The 22,208-nt window shown below is 44.0% G+C and overlaps 1 protein-coding gene across 12 annotated transcripts in view; it reads right to left on the reverse strand.

Moving 5' to 3' along the window:
• robo2 (roundabout, axon guidance receptor, homolog 2 (Drosophila)) overlaps window positions 1-22,208 on the reverse strand; it is a 284,651-nt gene that overhangs the window by 78,632 nt on the left and 183,811 nt on the right. The window contains exon 1 of one of the 12 annotated variants that reach the window (XM_034207219.1): window positions 6,451-6,469. The exons of the other annotated variants lie outside the window; for them this stretch is intronic. Coding sequence (XP_034063110.1) covers window positions 6,451-6,463 — 13 coding nt within the window. The 5' untranslated portion in view covers window positions 6,464-6,469. Of the gene's footprint in view, window positions 1-6,450; window positions 6,470-22,208 lie in introns of those variants that run through there. 12 annotated transcript variants of the gene reach the window in all.

Here is a 22,208-nt window from a genome sequence, read left to right on the forward strand (position 1 = left end):
GGGATAAGACAAAGCAAAACCCATTTCTCCCCATTCCCTTTAGACTCAGCGTGATTATTTAACATTCCCTGGAATACTCTCCATCTGCTAGCTGGCATTAATTCCTTCTTTTACCAGATCTTCACCTTTACACCCATGAGATTATGTCACTCTCTATGCCCCCTCCCTCTCTTTTACTCTCTTTACTGGTCCCTCCATCTGACTAATACCTTTTCCCAAGTGATGATTCATTTTATTCAGTCTTTCTTTTATTCCGTTGATCTGAAGCCTCACTAGCATCAACTGCTCTTTTCTCTTTTAACGTCCTCTATCCATCATAGCTGGAAGCAATGTCTCTCCCCCCCATACTCCAACTGTCCACCTCTCCAAACCAGCTTTTCCCCTCCTTCCTCCCTAGAACCAGCCATCAGATTGAACCATGGTGAAGGTTAGATGGCTCCATTTTCACCCCTCCCGGCTCCTGACCCCGTCCCCACTTGCCCCTGGTGACATTACTAAATACTGCTGTCTCCGGGGGAGGTGAAAGTCCCTCCATGTATTTAAAAAAAAAAAAAAATGACGCTCCCTTGTTTGGCTCTTTCAGTTTGAAACCTCTCCATGAACATGCAACAAGCTTTCTTTCTGTCTTTTTCTGTACGTGCCACACAAACTTTTATTTGGTAAGTGTCAAAATCCTAAAGCCTATGTCACACTGTCACACTGTCACACTGTCCCGAAATTGACACCCGATGTACACACGAATATGCAATTGTGAATTTTGCACGATGATGACAAAGGCAACATTTACATTACATTTAAGACATACAACTGCAATGAAAGTACCAAAAACAATTATGTTACAGTACTATGATACTGTACTGATATCTTCAGACTTTGTTCTTTACTTTATCCGTCTTTATATGTAGAAAATATTACGTTTTCTCCGTAATGTTGTTTCCATAGCAACAACAACTTCCTGTCAACTCTCCTTCAAAATAATATATTATATCCTTTTTAGTTTCACAGAACACAATTGGGTTATTTACATAATATGTTTACATGATTTTGTTGTGCAATAAAACAACCCGATGGACACACGATAAAGGAAATGTTCAAATTCGGCTGTGATCGTAGCAACATCGGGCCATTCGTGAGGGCATCTTAAGCCATCGTATGACCGCCGGTGGAGTTTCTCAGGCTCCGGCAGCAACTTCGTGAGCGGTGGCAAAATCTTTGGCATGGCAAAAAATTGCCGAAGGACCTTGCGAAGGTTCATTTTCGTGTTGAATTCGTGTGTCAATTTTGCCCTTCGTAAGGCCATCGTGAGGGCATCTTGTTATCATCGGTGCCATCGGGCATTCGCCCCGATCAGAGTGAGGGTGAATGCACCGATGATAACACGAAGATGACACGATTTGACAAGATGCCCTCACGAGTGCCTTACGAAGTTGCCGCTCCCGAAGTTGCTGCCGGAGCCTGAGAAACTCCACCGGCGGTCATACGATGGCTTAGATGCCCTCACAAATGGCCCGATGTTGCTACGATCACAGCCGAATTTGAACATTTCCTTTATCGTGTGTCCATTGGGTGTCAATTTCGGGACAGTGTGACAGGGGCTTTAAGGACATTCAGCCAATGCATCCTTTCCTAAGTACACTATATCCTCTCATTTAATCCCTAAAAAATGTGACAACATTGGAAAATATGTATTGAATGGTTGCTACTATTAATGAGTGAACCTATGCCAGACAGAAATAGGATTTGAGTTTGTGTTGATGACTTTCAGCCCCCAGGGTCACTGTTGAGTCAACCTCAGGTTTTTCCATCACGCTAAAAAAGTCTTAAGTCAAGACCAAACTTACGCCAATATTGTCAGAATGTCACTAAGGGAACAGTTGTAAGAAATCAAAAATGTTACAACCACAAGAGAGAAGAAACAAGCATGGCAAGAGTGAATGATGGTTCTAAATAAAAAATCAGTACAGCCACAGAGAACAAAATGAAGACTGAAACAGCCTTAACTGCGTGGTAAATCTGTTTAAGCGCCAGAGCGAGGATGGCAAGTAAGGCTAAGTGACTGAGTAAGTGAATAAATAAAGAGGAGAAGATTGTGGTGGCCGCCTGCCACAGCACCGCGTTATTCGAGCATCCCCGTGTGTACACAAGCCAGGTTGCTACGGGCTGAGTTTTCACACACAGTGCAATTACTCTGGCTGCGTTCTGTGTCGGTGAGCTAATTACACCTCGGCGTGCTCAGGACTGGTAGACTAGAGTATGAGGTGAGTCACTGGGTATGGAGATGGAGGTGATAGTCTTTTGTTTTTCACCTGAAGCCATCTCACGCAAAGGGAAGTAGTTCCCTGTTAACAACACAGACTGTAATGAGAAATGGCCCCAAATGGAGAGGGAGTAAATGTGGCGGAGAAAATGAGTTGAGCTTCTTTAGCGGCTGCGCATGTTCCCTATTTCCTCTCTTTTCACCTCTCTTCTATGCTTCTAAAGGCCTGCCTAGCCCCATCCTGTGCCACCAGAAACACCCAGCTGTCCGATCTCTGCCCCCATGCTAATCCGGGGCCCACCGACTCTACTCCCACCCCCGCTGGAGTAACCCAATAACGCTGTGTGTACTTAAACAGCAGTGTTGGCAGGCTTCCTCCCTTCCCGATCTCCACTCCCTGCCAACAAACACACAGAGCTCTCTTTCAACAGTCCTCCACCAAACTCAACTCCTTCTGAGAGTCACTGTTAAAACAAACACTGCCCACGTTGCAGCTGATGTTTCTTTAAAAAGAACAAGAAAAGAAGGAAAATAAGAACTGATTGCCCTTATCTTCAGGCATTATTAGGCAATATGTTATAATTAATTGAATTGTGGTCTTGTTGGTACATGAGGGTTCTTGGCTGTGGAGCTTTTTTCATTAGCGTTGCAGATTCTGGCCTTGACCTAATGAACAATAATAACACTCGCTGACTGAAATGTGTTATGGAGATGAAACCTGATGGCCTCTGCTGGTAATTGGCCTCCCTTCCATTCATTAAGGGAGGAAAGCAATAAAAAGCAATAACACTCACAAAGTGCCATCAGTAGAGGAATGTGGCACTTTCTTTTTGACAATTCATCAAGAGTGAAGCTCTGCCTATTAGCTGAATGAGAGCCCAGGGCCAAATAAACATCTCCCACTCTGCACCGACTGTTTGATGGGTAAACAGTCTTTGATGTGTCCGCTGCCAGACACCGACAGTCTATGTAGATATGACCATCGGGGCAAAGACAAGACCATGGGATAACTTCTAGTGTGGTTAACTATTACAGAAATATGGCAATTCAAGGTCTGCGGTGTTTGTTTGGACTACTTTGCTAAATCCACTTTATGTGTTCTCCTAATCCCGCAGGTTAAACTTCGCAAACAAAACGTGGAAGTGAGTAAAGTCAGTAAGAAGATCAGGTTAAATTCTTGGGTCGGGGCCTGATTGCATCTCTATTTCAGTAAGAGAGAATACAATCCTGTCTGTGTGTAGAAGTCTGTTTCATGAACAGCACGATTTTCTGCCAAGTTCTGCACTTAGGGACTTTCAGCTCCATTCATCTAACAATTTCTCTCAACAGCGCTGCTCATCGTAATTTGTTTTCTGAGCAATTGACATGGGGGAGCTGTCTCGCACCAGAATATTCAAATAAACAATTACTTCTGACTGGCTCTGGCAACAATGTCAGGAATGTTACTGCCCGCCTTGTGTGCTTCAGCTTGCCTCCTCACTAAGCCTGTGGCTTCAAGCAGTAAAGGGAGAGGACGTAAGCCAAGAGTGACACACAAGTCATCCTCAGGTCTCTTTCTACCACAGTCTTCTGTTTGGTCTTGACAGGGTTTGCAAGCAGGCGGTTCAGAGTTCCACCGCTGCTTGGCTGGGGAGATAAACCCTGTCTAAATCCCACACCCTCTCCTGCCCTCTCTATCCGTCGACTTTTGAGAGGGATGAGAATTCCAAGCTATAGGAAACACAGGCGATGTTAGCTAGGGAATTCAAAACTACTTTGAAAAGTGTTCAGGTTTTATTACAATAGTAAAATATGGTGTCTATTGGCAGAGCTGAAAGCTGTGTATTGTTGAGATGCCTTATATCCTCTGAGAAGGCTCTTCCAAGCATCAAAGAGAATCAAGAGTCGTTATATACAAATGCACATATTCACATTAAGACTAATATATGTTTGCAAATAAATATACAATGCAGAACTGGATAATATGGAATTATTGCATTGATAACAATATATAGGCTTAGATGGATAGTTGGTGAATCACTCATTTCATCCCAGCATGCACAGAATCACAAATATTCAAATCCAATGAGGGGTAATTATTTTACTGAGAATACCTGATGTTTTTTTTAGGTGTGTATATATACCAGGCAAAAATAAAGGCTGTATGAGAAGCTGTTTAAAGTTTAATTTCCCATAAATTGCATATTATTTGCAGTAAAAGCCTCTAGCCTAATTCTACATTCAAACGCTTAATGCTACAATTCCACCCAAATACACACATCCACAGTAACAAACAAAGCAAAGTGACAGCTGAGAGAATCCCTGCTGGCAGACTCAGTGAGCCTCACTGAGAAAGTGTCACAGAAAAAGAGGAGATGGCCATAAAAGATGTTCTTAAGACATCCTCTTCTGCCTCTAATAATCACAACAAAGCAGATGAAACATGCCATGTTTATGGATGGCCATTTCCTCTCTCCTTTTTCTCACTTACTCTGGTTATGTCATCAAGTGCCTCTTGGGAGAAGTAAAGAGAGGAAAGACTACAAAAAACCCTTTAAAATGGTGCACAGACAAAGAATATTGTTTGGTTTGGTTTAGTATCCTGCTGAGTGAATGACTGCATATGTTGGATAATTTCCACTATACTCAATGTTTAGGGTAGACAAACATTCTTAAGACTGACACTGATTCAGGGTTTTGTTCAAATACACCTACAGTAGGTGAGCTGTCACTGTGGTTTGAACTTGAACTTTGCAAAATGTTTCTTGACTCATAAAGTACCTCACTGCTGCTTTCTTATCAGTAAACTGCCAGCCTTCAATCTGTGCTGTATTGAGACACTTCATATATTCTCCACTGCTGCCTGACAAGAACCACCTGCTCTGGAAAATCGGCTTAGTTGAGGTTTTGCACAATTCGCATGGTATTAATAATATTTTTTTTTAAATGTAAATCATTAAATCAGCAGGGCTGCAACAGAGACAAATAGCTCTCCATATGGAGGCACATGTTTTAATGTCTCCAATACTCTACACCCTCATAGTTCGTTTTTTTCTCCCTCTCGGATACAGAAGGTCATCGGAACAAAGGGGGCCCTCTCTGGCTGCTATCTGTCTGTGGTCCAACAAGATGGAGTCTGTCTGGATCACCTCCCTTTTCCCCTGACAGTAACCCTAGGGAGATAACACCAAGATGGGAGGAATGTTGTTTGCTGGACAGGAATGAAGACATAGCGGCGGTATGAGGAGTGTGATGCTCAACATGTGGACCAGACAGACCAAAAGAATGGCTGTGAATGTGAGTGTAAGTCAAATGTGAGGTGGAAAACAGCCAGGCAACGAGCAGTACATTAAGGGGAAACACATTATGTAGAGTTTGCCCAATCGAGTAGAGGAACTCCATCCTCTGTGGGAGTGATGTATGTTTTATGGCTATAGAGGGGCTGGTGACCCTGCCCTTGGCCTCTTTGGGACCACAGACATGGGCTGAACCAGCTGTGGAGGGTGGGAGGACGACTGTAGATGGAAGTTTAACAGCCCTCCCAAGGCCTGTATACCTCCAACCCCCTGATGGAGTTACATGTACGTAGTGCGGGGCCTCCTTTACATCTCCGCACAGGGTCTCGCTGGGGCTCATCAAACTCTTCAGCTGCTCCTCACTCAGGGAGTTCATCTGGTGCCAAGCAACCCGGAGGAAGGAACTGGGATAAGAAGGCAACTGTGGCAACACTAGCAACTTGCTGCGGTGCCCTCCCACACATACACACATTTGTACAAGTGCACCGTTCCAGATAACCGCTGCACATCCGCTCCAATTTCTCCTGTGCGGTTTTAATTTAAGCCAATTAAGCAGATTTTATTTTCTCTTCAGCGTCCCGCTCCCACTGCACTCACCACGATCCCAGCTGGGCTAAAACACACACAGACGGGTCCTCAGAACAAATATGAACTGCTCAGCCTGAGAGGATTGGGTAGGATCCTTGTTTAAGTGAGTCATTTGGAGGGGAATGAGAACATCGAACATTGAAAATCCTGTTAAAGGCATTAGTTGTCAACCTAGTGATGGCTCTACTTAGCCGTTTGCTAGCTGTCATAATCTCGGGGGCCCCAATCAACAACTTTATCGTTTTTGTGTAGATTCTGTCAGTGTTGCACAGAAACAAGTCTGCTTGAGAGGTGTGTTGTGCTTGAGAGGTGTGTTGATGTTTCACTTACCTATATAATGCATGGTTGTTGTTGAAGAGGATACAGCAGAATACAGGAAGGAGTGTCAGGGGCAGACATGGAAAAAACAAAAAACAAACAATTGGTTAGTTAGAAGCAAACAGAAAGCAAAAGCAATCTTCAGAAAGAGAGAAAGCATAGTAAACCTTGCATTTCATGAAGGTCTGAGAGGAACCAACCATGACCTGGGGTTACTGTAAGAACCCGGTCTGAGACCACTATCATATTCCCTACCCCACGTACAAATGCCCTCAGCCTCCCCCCCTAGCCCCTGCATCCCTCCCTCCTCCCAGCTTTCAATCTGACATCTGCTAATCCCTAGACCTCTGACCCCAGGAAATGCACTCTCTCAACCTTGACCATTTTCTTTCTCTTTCCCCTCTTTATGCCTGGCGGAGCACCATTATCCATTATCATTGCATTGTCTGGGGCCAAGAAAAACAATTTAAATTCCCGTGAACTGACATCCACTTGCAGGCTAAAGGCAATGTGGGTATATAATGGTATGTGGGGCTAAAAGGTAGTGTGTGTGTGTGTGTGTGTGTGTGTGTGTGTGTGTGTGTGAGATAAGATTGTTTACTGTGTAAGTTTTACTAAAACTGAATAAGTATAGTGCCTGTAGCATACCAGAAATGTATTGCATATGTTATGGTTGTCAATGATATCTTCTTTATTTCCAGTTTAGTAAAAAACAGATTGAAATCAAATGTATTCATTAGAGATTATCATATGAACATTTCATGTTAGCTTTCATCCCGCTGTGTGCTAATAGCATGCAATAGTTGGTGAAACACCTGATAAGAGCAACATTCCTGCATACATCTTACTTTTCCTGTGATTCACCAATCAACATGTGGGTTCTCTACCACATGTTCACTCATGTTTAACACACAATTGAAACACCGAATCAAAATAAAAGGAAAGGGCAAGAGGGATTTGCGTTAATAACCGTAAAATATCCCACAAAATCATTAAGGACATTGTTTTGCATTAACACAACTAGTCGATTGAAAACAAGCTTTACTGCATTCGGCATCACCAAATCCTCCCCTCCATTGATCCTCCCCCACCAAGGCCTAATCTGAGAAGATCAGAGGAACATCAGGATGCTCCTGTTGTTGAAAAGCTGTTGATCTGGAGGTGTTGGCACCCACCCAACTGTGTGGACTCTGACCGCGGGGCAAAGAGGCCCTCACACGCCCCACTGTTTCCACCCGCCCGAGGATCATGGCACCACATGGCACACTCCCACATTTATTATTCATCTACTTCATTACTCCTCAACAGATGTATACCTTCACACTGTAGCCTGATGCTGTTACTATATGGGCATCATGTTGCACAAAGAGGGGTACAAAAGATGAAAAGGGAGAGGGACCACCACAATCTAATTTCATGCATCTTCTCTATCTTAAAGCACAGCTGTGGACTCAAGTTGAGTGCTGCAGGGAAGTGGATTTGTGTGAAACTGCCAAGAGGACACTGGCCTCATCGTTCTTAGGTCAGCATGCTAAGCACTAAGAGAAGCTTGGTCATTACTAAGTAAGGACATCCAATCAATTCCAATAGCCCCCAGGGTAGTCCCCATCCCAGGACCCCATGAAAGTGCTGTCTCTCTGCCTCACAATGGCTGGAAGCAGGCAGCTTACGCGTTGGGCTGAGCCCTGTTAATTGCTTGAGATAGGGTGGTTTGTGGAAGAGTTTTTAAGGGTTAGCGTTTGTGGTTACAGAGATATTCTCTGGCCCATAAACTAGAGATTAGCCTCACTATGGGATGGTATACAGAAGAACTTTCCTGTGGGACTAAGAAGATATGAGCCTTCCATTAGCACAGTAGGGACAGCAGAGGATTTAGACTCTCTGTTACTTATGTGCTGTGCTGTGTGTGTGTGTGTGCGTGTGTGTGTGTGTGTGTGTGTGTGTGTGTGTGTGTGTGTGTGTGTGTGTGTGTGTGTGTGTGTGCTGTGTGTGGTGTGTGTGTGTGTGTGTGTGTGTGTGTGTGTGTGTGTGTGTGTGTGTGTCAGAATATTAAGGGACGTAAGTGGACCACATGCTGGACAACTGGTCATTACTACACTGCCAAGTGGTACGTACATTTCTTCACTGGTGCCCTTTCCTTTCATTAAAGTCCTTAAAAATATCTGTTACACACTTTTCTTTTCCATATTTATCGTAACAAGTACCTTAGGGACCTACTGCCAGCCCTCTTTGCTGAGAGAGCAGAATTAGAACAGAATAAGAAAATTACAGACTTCAAAAGAAACACAAAGCCAATTTTTATAATTACATTTATGTTTCAATCTTGATTATTTTCCCCTTTTTCTCATAAACCAACAAACTGCGGTGTGCATGTTTATTTTGGACACAGTCATAATAATTCAATTCGAGCAAAAGCCCAGCCCCATAATGACTTCCCTTTTACTTGCTGTTATTTCTGTGCTGCTGGGTTGTGCCAGGACACTACAAGGCTGCTGTGACCACAGAGGAGGGACTCTGGTCTGGTTGGGGTTTTGGACAGAGCCCTGGGTCCCATGATGGAAGTCCATTTCAAATTCAGCCTTTCTTTCCTCCTTTCCATCCTTCATTTCACTTGCGCAACAAAAAAGCCTCACTGTGGGGTGGAGAGACTTGTGGAGACTAAGCCACATTGTCCTTCAAACTAACAGTATAATTTTCACTACGTAGAAACATGCCAAAAAGCACACACACACACACACACTTCTTATATGTGTATCTGCTGGGCACATCTGCTTCTCTGCTGATCATTAGTTCACAGTTGAAATAGCCTGCATGTGCTAAAATAAGCAAAGGCCATCTCTAAATGATCAAAGCCTTTCTACTGTGGTTAAACAAAGCAAACATTTAACAGGAGACCACAGAAAGACATCAACGGGATGTTTATCCTTAAGTAAAAGACCAAGAGAGAGAGAGGCCGGCAGACAGGGTACAAAGAGCAGCTTGGAATGAAGAAATATCCACTTTTGATTGCTAATAAAACCAAATAACTGCAATAAATATATCCTCTGAGTAGTGCCCTAAGTAGTAATAATTTGACAACATTACTACTTGTAAAAAAAAGATTTTTGTAAAAATGGTTTCTGAATGTTTTCATAATGGCTTGAATACTGTCTGCAAGCTGTTCTCCATCTATTCTTACAATAGCAGAATGTATTTATTATAATAAAACAGCGTACATGCCTTTGGCTGTGTAAAGGTCAGAGGTGAGGAAATGCATAAGTATGAAAGCAGGCCCCCCAATAATTGCAGCAATATACATTACTGCACAGCTTGTCAATATGTAGACATTGTTAATAGATCAATGTACGCTAGGCCTGCCATCGACTGGCAGTCAAATGAAGAGTGGGGGCATAACCATGACCAATAGCTGCATACATCTTTCCTGGACAATTAAACTGATTGCATCTTCTCATCCTCACATGCTTATCTGTCTGCCGGTATTATAGCTTGACTGGCCATATGGGAAGATATCATCTAACTCACGTTATGGCATATTTCACGTTACACTGGCAATATAGAAAAATAATATTGTGTAATTATCCGCCTTCCCAGGTAGCAGAGAGGGTCGGTTACTCACAATCCCAAAAAGACTGCATGTATTGTGGCCCTGTGGTGATAAAACCTGAACTTGTTGTGTGGTACAATAGCAGTCCATGCTAAAACCCTTCAATTACCTCCCCAGACCCAAACGCCCCCCAACAGGATGTACAGCTTTCGACCATCCAGTGGTGCTGATTGACAACCTCAACACACAGTCACACTGGGTTCAATTACAGACCACTACCAGCTCGCTCGCCCTCCCTCTTATGCCCACCCCCATATGCGCAGGGGGTCATTACCTCTACCCTCACCATCAGGCTGCTGGCATCCAGTTGTCCGTGCCGTACGAGCTGCGGTGCAAATGATGGATAAGCCATGTGTGCACTTTGTGAAACTAAAGCAGCATCATGAAACACCACATCAACATGTTCCAGGAGTTCTGCAGGCTGGAGATCCAATTAGATTAGAGGAGGGCAACACTGTGGTTACAGGATGTCCCAATTCACTTAACATCTGCTGAAATGAAGCTTTAGAAGGTAAACTTAGTCAGCAGGCAAACTGATGCCTTACCCATAACATTGCCACTGAAGTTGAAACATAAATAGTTGATGAACTGAATGGTAATGAGCACAAATAAAGGCACAACCTAAAATGAACCGTCTTGAAACACTGAGGGAAACAGGACAATTCACTGTGTTCAGCTTTCCTACAGCTGAAGCCTGTTCCTTGGCTCCAGAAAGAACCTCCAGCTGCGTCTTGTGCCACCATATGCATAAAAAGGGGCCATCAAAGAACATATTTCTTTCATTCCAGGCAATTTCCCTAATCCCTGATGAGCTGCAGGGGAGAGGAAAACATTATGGATGTGGGTTAGCAGGTGGTAGAGAAGGGATTTTGTGGTTAGTGCATCAGTGTGCGTGTATGTGTGTGAACACAAGTTTATCTGAATACATTTGCATTAATGTGTTTAATGAATGAACCTTTTTTACTTTTGTATTTCTGTTTATACTAGTCTGTGTGTGCATGTGAGCATGTCTATGTGTGGATATTGGGATGACACACATAGGCCTATGTCCCCAGGAGAAGGGACTGAAGAGCCTTGAAGTAGCTCCCAAGGATTAGTTCATCCAATCTTCGACTAATCGCTGATAAATTATTTCCACTGTTGAGTCCTGCTCAAGATCCCCCTCTCTTAAGACATGAACTGAATGAGAGAGGGCAGAGGAAAAAGCTTCATTCCAAAATAGACTTTGATATCCAAATGTGGGCTTTGGATGCCTCGAGTTAGGATATAACTGCCATTGTTTCTCTATATTACAGCAGGTGATGGTCCAGTGACTAGTGCCCCTTCGCTCATATTTCAGGTCAGAGCACAGCAGGGGGGAATGCCCTCCAGAAAGCAGTCAGTCCAATTTCCCCACATCACCACCAGCTAGCTCCTGACAGCTCTGAGATGTGGGCTGCAATAACCAGGAACAGCAGTAGCCCACAATGTCAGCATTTTCTTCTTAGTGCACTGACAAACCTCTGGGCGCCTGAAGGAGGCGGGGAGGCGGGGCTGCGGGGGGGTAACGATGGGGTGCCCAGGGCACGCTTGTTACGATTTAATAAGTGTCATTTTGGGGCATTATGTCAACTGCACGAACATACTGCAATATAAGTGCTGTGCATCTTCTGTCTTTCCATTGTTGATGTAGGAGAAGCAGGGTGCATCTTTTTTATTTCCAATCCTTCATTTATGCATATGTCAACTGAGTATGCTTCTTTTTACCAACTGAGATTTGCACAATGTGCTAGTATTTGCCACCAGAACATTCAGGAGTTCAATTCTTAATCTCAGTGGCTGTGGCTGAATACTGGTCGTTATTGTATCCACCCATATTTAAAAAAGAAAATTGGTGGTCAAAGTTGGGACCTTTTAGTTTAAAGCTGACCTCGTCCTCTTTCTATTTTTAGTAAGATCCTTTATAACTACATGTATAGAAATACAAAGTGACAATGTCTGGATTTGCATTTTGTCAAATCAAAGAGTGTTGGGTGGAGAAAGGGAGTGGTGAGGTGTGCAGTCGACAGGTAAAGAACAGCTGATGAATAACATTAATGTTCTTAACAAATGTTGTCAAATACAGAGAATAATTCTAATGACTAATGATTGCAGCAACCATTCATACTGTACTGTAAGAAAACAGCAATGAAAAGAGCCTTTTCAACAAACCGCTCTTCTACTATTGGAACACTAGCTACAAGGCAGTTTCCATTACTTTCTGGCAAAAGATCTTGGCACTGACAATAAACGGGGGGAGGAGATGGTGAGTTAAAGAAAAGGAAAATAAACCTGTGAAATCTGACTGGCTGACTTCCAAGTCTCCTATTCTTCTTTTTATCTGAACCCTACCCTCACACTCTGCCTGGCTGCTTGCCATAGACACTGCTTTATTATTCCAGCACCCTTGTCCACTCTGCATACTGTCTTACTCTTGCATTTCTTGTCTAGCACTCTTTGCTGCTTTGTTCTCTACAGCATTCCCTTTAACACAACTCCCACTATAAATGGTATTCCATTAGTCACTCAGTCTATGCTTGAACACAGCATCTTCCTACAGGTACTCATATGTATAACTATTACACTAGTTAGAACAATAAATGTGGCATTTCACTACATGTAATAAAAGAGCCATTAAATATCTGACAGGGGAAGGTTAAATAAATGGTTCCCTCTTTGATGGATTGGTTCAATTTGCACTCCCTCAGTCTTCACTTGTGTATGAGGAGGATCCCAAGTGTAAGACAGCTGAGCAGCTGGGGGTGCTTAAAGAGCGCTTTTTCACTCCCTGCCAGTTTCCTATCTCGATATACTATGGAGGAAGCCAATGATTTATGAAGCAAACAAATTTGAAAATGAGCATCCACCACTTCAACATGCCGCACCACAAACCTGCTGATGAGAGACAAAAAGAGCAGAACGTGCAGAGCACTGCCTGCTGGCTCAACTCATTGACGCATATACTTCTGTCTCCAGGGGTCCAACGCTTTTGCAGAATGTACCATATAATTCTTCATTGAAAAGATGGAGTTAATTTAAGCTGGAGAAAAATAAGTCAAATCAGTGTCGCTTAACTGCCAAGAAACGCTTGCTGAATGCAGGTGTTAAAACGCAGTTCAGGTAATCACTAGCATATCCCGAAAAAAACTAGACGAAGATGATTAACTACATTTTTTGCTGCATATATCATCCCAGTTCGGCATTTGTGATTAGCAAGCAACTATTCCCTGCTTTGTCTTTGTATTGTGTCAAACGCATCATATCACACTGACATTCCAGCAGGAGCGGAATGAGTAAGGAGCTCGGGATTGACTGGCGGTATAGGTGGGAGGGTGAGGGTGGAGTGGGGTGGTAAGAATATCAGATCTGTTCTTCCCCTGAGGGCCTAGATATGTGGAAGCAGCGGGGAGGGGAGAGCAGGTGCATGGGAATTCAGAAATCATTGCATATGCATGCTACACAGACTTATACAGCAAGATATGGCTCGAGGAGAAATAATGCTCAAGTGGCAAGCAGTGGATTTGCAGGAAAGAAGCGGAGAAACATTTGAGCCTTTTTGACCCCTGCCTTTGCAAATCCAGCCTGTCTTACTCTCTAGCTAACTAAGATTTCCCTGGGCCAACATGGAGGTTGAGGCCACCGCAGTCCTCCTGAGTCGTCCCCAGTCAACACTGGAACTAATGTGCTTGAACACGACATCTAATGGTTCCTGCCAGTGTGAAAGGCCCGTCCCAGGAAAGGCCTGTTCCAACAGGGGCCCCCACGGCAACAACATGGGGAGCCAACAGGATTGGGGGCTCCCTGTGTGTTTAGATCATAGCACAATCACTCAGGGAACACAATAGGCTTCTATCGTGACAAGAGCCAAAATGAGACTACACAGACCCCACATTGAGATCATACAGGATATTGTGGAGAGTAGACTTCCATTTACAAATGTGTTTTTAAAGAGCAGCCGCTAACACAGATTTTTTTTAGACAATTGAGATGTGTTTATATTTTTTGGCATTTGTTCTTATTGATAATTTATCTCAGAAACTATTCTGATTGTTAGTATATATACAGGATGGCTAAGGCAGAGAGAGATATATTATTAAAATCACACAACTGGAGCGCTTTTGTAGTTGAGTGGGTGTGGAGCAAGCCACATTACTGCAATGACCAGGGATTGATAACAGCATTGGAACCTTTGTTGCCTGTCATAATCCCCCAAATTCCAGTTTGTCACTTCACTCTCAAATAGAGACCAACATACCAAAAGGAATATTTAAAAAAAAAGTTCAAGCCTCTGTAAAAAAGAGAATGTCCTTCTTCCCCACTAAGCAGTGTAATAACCTTTTAAATCATGTTTGACATATTTAAGATGGCGCTGTGGAGATTCTGGCAATAACTGAGCTCTGATATTAAAACCCGTTACCCGCGGTAATCTCATTGCTTTGTTTGATGATTTGCAATATGACACCCATCCCCCTCATTCACAGCCACCATATAGCCTCCTGCTTCCCCCCTGGAGACCAGCCATTCCCACCCAGGTTTGCCCTTGCCTTGACACCAGTTGCTAATGGTGCCGCTGTCAAGGCCAGTGGCCATAACGGAACTAGGAAACCCTTCTGTTGAGCTTCCTTTAGATAGATGCTTTATGGTCTGAATATATAAGATGAGGCCTCTTTTTCTTCTGTAAATAACAGTGGAGTGATTAGATGCCTGTCCTCTCTTAACAGCTGGTAGACACGACTGTTGAACCAAAGTGTTCGTTGAGTGTCTAGTCGGAAACTGTGCCGTGTAATCAGCCAGAGTCTGGGATGAAAGCAACCCGATGAATATCAGATCGAAACGGTGTCAAACCTCCACGCGACAATGTTTGACACACCATCATACTGCACTGCACTGCACTGATTGAGGGTCAGAGCAGTTCTGATTTGTTGTTGCTCTTGATGAAGGTGAAGTCAAATTAACTGTCAACACTTGGTTGGGGGAGTGTCAGCGCAGTGTGAAGACTACAATCTGGTAGCTGCTTCAGTGCAAGGGTAAACGTCAGACTGCAGAGCAGGTGAGAAACCACAGCCTGAACTTAAGCAGGGACGAGAGGGAAGGAGAGGAGAGGTTGAGAGGCACACAACAGGATCGTTAATTAGTGTAGCACAAATGTCTTCATAATGAGGCCTAATCACCTGAGCATGGCAGCGACCATACGGCAACGGCCGTGCAACCATACTGCCTGACTGGCCCACAGTGGAGCAGGTACCACAAGGGAGACACACGGAGAAGGAGGGGCGGTTGATAAGAATGCAAAATGGAAAAAGCAGGAGAGTTTCTGTAACTGAAATGTGTATGACAGCAGCCGGTCTGTGTTGTGCATGCGTCTACTCTCTGGTGGCATAGTTAGGTGTTGTAACTTGGATTAGGAAGCGGGTCTAATTGGCCCACTGGGCACCGGGGAAAGGACTGAGAGCAGGGCTGCTGTGACAGCGATTTGCTCAGCAAATAAATCAACTATTCCCTTTCTTCAGCATGCTGCTACATCTCAACACTTTTCTGTCATACATGCCAACTCTGCCCAGCTCAAGAGATATATTTTCTGCCATTGATTTGATTATAGATGGTACTACTCTGCAGCATCACCCCACATGGTAAGAAAAAGTATCCCATGGTGGATGTAAATTATTTCAAAGCAATATGTGGTTTTGTAGTGGTTTAAAAATGACAATAACATAGAATACATTAGGCTCTGTACAAAATATATACTTGCAGTTATATCTGACTAAGAAGTACTTGATAACAAGTAGCTTGCTTCCTCGTAAACACAATAACATCCTTCACACAGGCAGCTGCGATTACTCCCACAGGTGTTTGTGTGTTGCCATAGAGAGTCATTGGTGGAGAACTGCTGTGAAGCAGGGACATGAGGAAACTTGTCCTCATCTGCCAGCATCAATTATGCCTGTCCCTGAGAAGTGGCTGTGGCAAAAGTAAGACCACAGAAATGTGCTGAGCCTCTCTCATCCCTAGACTGACCCCTCTCATCACTGCTGGGCATATAGCTAAGCTTTAAAGAGAACATCCCCACTCCCTGCCACTTACTTATTTCCGGATTATGCGACTGTACCACTAGCAGCCTCAATGCATGGAACACAACAAGGAGGGTCAACGCATTATGTCATCAGAGAAAAGCTGCCACGCACAGACGGAATCTGCAGTCCGCAGCCTACCACTTATTCAAGAGGCATGCTGAGATTTAGATTGGATGGGTTCAAATTATACCCAAGAGCTGGCAGCTTAGTTAGAGGGAGGATCTACTTCACGTCAAGAGCTTTCTAGTTGTAATGTCCACAAGAACATAAAACATGCACATACATTTACACACATAACCACTTTAGTTATCCTCAACAGAATCAGTGCACGACAAATGACACGCTGCCGAACATATTAAGACTAAGTCACATTTCATAAACCCACTCAAAACATTTTGAAATCAGGCCACAACATCCCATAGTTCCTTAGTAGCAAAGTGAATGCTATGGAGGGCAGATGAGGTTGGATGCATTGGCTACTGAATTACTTGAATTTAGATGAAATACTTAAAAAAACGTATTATTGTAACAAAGGCCAACAATAAAGATTATTCCCTAGCAAATCAGGAATCAGTGAAGGTGTTGAAAGCTGATCTTAGATAAGCTGCACACACTCGGGTGGAGTATAAATGTAAGCTTAATCACCATAGAGCGCCTGATAGGGGTTAAAGCTGTGAGCAGTAAAGCCTGGTAAACATCTTTGCCTACTACGCTAATCAGCCCCTGCCCTCCTCCCCCCTCTCTCTCTCAGAGGAGCTGCCACTGCCTGGGCCACCATATTGTCATTAAAGATCATGGCGTAGCAAGGGAGCACAGCAAACCCGAGTCACCTCTCAGGAGGCCCAACTGCTCCGCTGAGGACGCCACTCAGCCCCAGCCACAGCACTGCTCACACAAAGGCGTTAACAAACAAGCAAAAACACAGACTGCCAAGCAGACAGACATATGTGTGCACGTTCATTATATGCATCTTCAAAAGTAAAGGGGGGACATTTTTTATTTTTAAAGGGTTTATTTTATCTCTAGAGACAGACCGTGGAATGGATCGGGATTCTATTTAGCTCTTCATAACACCTCCAACTGAATTCTCAGCTGCACGTTTTCTTGGAAAATACCCAAAATACTGGTTTCAACTAAAATCCCTCCTCCAGGCGTTTTACCAGGCAGGCTTGAGATTAATTGATTCCAAGTTGAATAGTAAGCTAAAGAGAAGGGTTTAAGCAGCAATAGAGCAGAGCCCCTGTCTGCCTTGAACTATCAGTAGGATCTGTCTCCAGTGGATACTAAAACAACTGGAGGCAGGGCCGTAAGACAGGGAGGACTATAATCATCTCCTGCATATGTGTGATGTGAGAGAGCGGGGAGATGGGGCGGCGGCAGTGTCTGGGTGGTCGAAAGGGAGGAGAGAGAAAGATACTGGGAGGCTGAATCCAAACGAGGGGGCTTTTCTGCAGACTGAAAGCGCCTCTGTGTCTCCAGCAGATGGACTATTGTCTGTTGAGTCCTGGGGAGTGGGTGCTAAGAGCTTTTCTTGTGCCCAGGGTGGCCCATTCTTTATCCCATACTTCACCTCTCCTCATCCGCAGGCTTTGTTACACTCTGTTTTGTTTGCTGTTGTTTTGCGCCTCACTATGTATCTCACTTTTGTTAACCTTTTTCTCAGACAAAATGGAGAGATTGTTTTTGGTTTTGTTGAGCGGGGGATTTTTCTCCGTACGGGTTGTTTTGTGTTTGTGAACAAGTTGGAAAGCTGGTTGTGACAGGAGAATAATGCTGAGTCGAGCTGTTCCAGCCTGTTCAGTAGCTGCCCTCCCAAAGGACTGTATGTAAAGACCACCACATAAATCACCAGCCACCCAAACAGGCAGGTAGGAGTACACCCGTCAGACAATGCATCTGATTACAGCAGGAACCATCCTCCATATGCACCATCATCTCCCTTCCATCTTTGACTATCTTGACTACCTTGGATCTGCTACTGCACGGGTAAAATATCTATAAAAAGGTAAGTAGAGACAGAAGGGGATTTTTTTTAAGTACAGTGGTTAAAAAAAACATAGCTTCCTCTTAACTGTTAACCTGAAAACTGTATGAGTGTGTGTGTGTGTGTGTGTGTGTGTGTGTGTGTGTGTGTGTGTGTGTGTGTGGTGTGTGTGTGTGTGTGTGTGTGTGTGTGTGTGTGTGTGGTTCTATATATTTCACAGGGCATTAAAGAGGAATCTGTCTTTACCTCAGCCATATGGTAACATTTTCCTGGCCTGTTGTGGCTTTTTGCCTTGCTCTGTTAGAGTCATTAATTACATCACTATACTAAAGACAGTATACCAGCATCATTCAGAGGCTTCCCTTACCGCATTTCCAGGAACATCAAGTATATATTAAGTTAGCGTCCTTCAAACCCCCAACCCTGAGTCAGACATCCCAAAGCTGGCAGGACTTGACAAGATGTTGTGATGTAATGTTGTTGGGTAACCCCACAAAATCCCCCAGACAGAAAACTCTTAAAATCTTTGATGTTGTCTTCATGTGTGGGGTGCCATAGGGTTAAATGAGGTGGTGGGCTTGAGTAATAATCCCAGGTCTCCCCAAGTTACCTCGAAACAAACTCAGAGCGGGCAAAGAGAAAAATAGCAGAGCAGAGAAGCAAGCTTTATAAAAAGGGCCTGGCATTATTTATGACTCCCTATAAAAGCCGTAGTTAATTACAGTGTTTTAGGGTTATAAATTACAGATTGTGGAGCTCCTGTTATAATTAGAGCAGTGGAGGCAGGGCCTGGGCTTGGTCTCTGGGTTAGGAGGTGGATAGGAGCTTGGAGGCAGGGCTGCTGGATGAGGCCTGCTCTACTGATGTGGTGAAGCCAGGCTCAGAGTACACCCCCGAACAGGGCCCTGCCTGCTGCATGTGGCAACGCTGGGCTGCTCTCTGCAAAGGCTCTCTAATGTCTATCCTCTATGTCTGCTACCAAACTGGGACCACCACGGGGGTGGATATGGAGCATACTGTATATATGCGGATGAAACCTGAAATGGTTGTTACTTTTTTGTTGGCGAAACACATGCTTTTTTGTGTTGGATCAAAGTAGGTCTGTGTGACAGATCTCAGCCTATTGATTGTCTTTTTGCAGTGCCAAGTGAGGCATAGCCCGTCAGACAGATAGGCAGTGGGATGCTAAAGAGGGTTAATCCTGGTCATCCCCTCACACTCATTAGCCAAACTATCAATGTTCTTCCACACCGGCATCCTTCCACATGTGTGGACAGAGAGTAGCCTTGGTGTATCATGGGAGTTCTCCCAATGGCCGGGGCATGCCCTGAGGATGTCTCCGATGTCAGAGGTCAAGTCAATGGCCTGCCGTAATGCACTTCCAATTGTCAGCTATATCACTTAAGCTTTCAGGGGGATTTTGATGACCATGCAGAGCTAAATCCCTGATAACAAAAGAAAAAGCAACAAAATCCAGAATGTATCCGTCTGGTGATAAACTCTGTTTATACTGTGTGCTCTGTGTTTGTAGACAAGTAGAGGGAGCATGTTGGCACGTCTGTCGATAGTGTCCAACTGAGGCCATCTGGGGCGCAGGAGCCAGTGGGGAGGTCAGTGTTGCCACTTCTGGTTTGCACACATTTGGCGTGAGAGCCTGAGGTAGAGAAGTAGGTGTGATGTTACACCAGCGCCTCACACTAATGCAGAGCTGAGAAGGAAGTCCCTCAGGTGGAGGTGAGAGTAGAAAAACTACTCAGGTCTACAGGGCGTCTTTAGAGGCTTAGTATAAGACTCAACTGATCCCTGGGATTCCGTCTTGTCGAAGTGAAATACCTTCACATAAAACTGTTGAATGGATGCATCTTTTTTAAATCAATACACAACTGTTGGGAAGAGGTGCCAATAAATTATAGACATTAGAAGTCAGTTTAGATCAGTGGTTCTCAACTGGTCAGCCCTCGGGACCCACTTTTTCCTTAGTCAATAGATCGCGACCCGACATTTTGAACCACTCAAATCTATTCAACAAAAAATCCTGCAGTAATATATACGCTTTGCAGCATACAATATTAATTAAAGTGAAGTACAGTGCATATATCCCTGATATCCCTTCACAGAACAAAATAATGCTTTTAAATAATGTTTAATGAAATGATGGAATCAAAGCTGAACTGTATAACATAAAAAGGCACACATGCTGAAAACCCAACCCCAGAAGGGGGGTCTGGGGGGATTCTCCCCCAGGAGATTTTTTGAAATACTAACATATAAACTACCCATTATGGTACACTCTGAGAAGAAAATAAATAGATGTATTATGACATATTAATAATATTTGATGCCATTGTTTGTTTTTCACTTAGTTCTGACAGCTTGCTGCTCCACACATAGAGAAGAGCAAAGAGGAGATAGTTTGTGTGAAATACTTTAAATTGTGGGTAAGGGTAGATAGCCCCCATTGTTCTGTGACCTGTCAATCCTCAAACCGGGGGTCATATTTCATTATGTGTTCATTTTTATCTGAAGTTGTACCCATGGATGTATAAAGAAGAGTTCTACCGCAAAGTTATTCTCCGTGGGGACTTCCGGCAACAATCTTGATTCTGATTGGCCAGAAGACTCGAAAAAACATCAGCAAAGATGTTTTATTGAGAAGATGATCAATCCGTGACAGAAGTTTTCAAAACCGTTTATGGTCTCCGGTACTTTCAGTCCAACGCCTACTGCATGCACAGCGTTAGAAAATCGGGCCTTCAAAATAAAAGTTTGACTTTTTCTCCCCAAAAAAAAAAAAGGAATCTTTTTTTTCTATTTTTTTTTTTCACTCACCCATCTGCGACCCACTTGAAACGGGTCCACGACCCACTTTTGGGCCGCGACCCACCAATTGAGAACCACTGCTTTAGATGCTTGAATTAATTCATTTATATACTTAGTTCAAACCGAACCAAGTTATCCAGCATGGGGTTGTTACGGGTGTAATCTGAATCAATAGGAAGAATAATTTAGCAGAGCTGAGACAGCGGGATGATATTGTGTATGAGTGAAACAGCTTCAGTCCTCGCAGTGTCTAACATAGGCCTTAGCTGTAGTCCTCCTCCACAGAGGAGAGGCACCTCTTTCTTGCCTCCACATCAGCCCTGTAAAGAGGAATTCAGGACGTGTGCTGTGAATTAGCGATGGGAGAAATGTCACCAAAGACAGATGCCATCCGCTGTCGCCTTGGACCCCGCTGCCCCCCCCCCCCCCCCCTCACTGCTTAGTCTGACCCCCAGCCCCCATCCCTATTCCTCTCAGATTCTTTAGCCTAGCCGCGGGCTACAGGCCTGCTCTCATTAGGGGCGCTGACAAGCCCTGTCCTCACCCTGATCCCTCATCATTAGAGCATGTAAATCTCCCTGTCACACATACAGGTACACACATACGCTGCAGACACACACATCTGACGTTCACCTGAGAAATAGGAGCCACTAGCCCCAGGACCCTGCAGGGTCATGCATATGATAAACATGACTGAGGGAGGAATAATGACAGGAAATACAACTATAAGGAAACCAAACTGCAGTTTTCTCAATTTCAATGCAAATATAATCCTAATTTTGATTATGGTCCTAAAAACACACACAGACAATAGAAAAAACACAGATACAACAAGTGCATGTAAAGAGAGGCAAACGAGACAAAAGCAGTAAATCTGGAGGGCAAGCATCTGGTGGGTCCCGACTGGATTTGTGCACTACTGCTGCTGCATGTATAATTCAGACTAACCCTCTCCTTTCCTTTCCTCCAGCCATGTAAACGAGCCCAGACACAGCATATGGAGACAGGGGTAGAGGGGAGGAAGAGAGGAGAAAGAAGGAGCAAGGGAGATGTACGAGGGAAAAAATATGGAAACAAAATAGGAGGAGAAAGGGATATGCTACAGGGAGGAGAGGAGATAGAAGAAGATGAGCAAAGTTGGTGAAACAAGAAAGTAAAGCCGGGTCTGGAGAGCGAGGGATGTACTCCCCCGAAAGCTAGACTGGATCCCATCTTGTTCATTTCACTGCACGACAATTTCACAGCACAAAATGCAGGCTCCATGCTGAAAGTG

The sequence above is a fragment of the Gymnodraco acuticeps genome, unplaced genomic scaffold (genome assembly GCF_902827175.1).
Source record: "Gymnodraco acuticeps unplaced genomic scaffold, fGymAcu1.1, whole genome shotgun sequence".
Taxonomy (NCBI): domain Eukaryota; kingdom Metazoa; phylum Chordata; class Actinopteri; order Perciformes; family Bathydraconidae; genus Gymnodraco; species Gymnodraco acuticeps.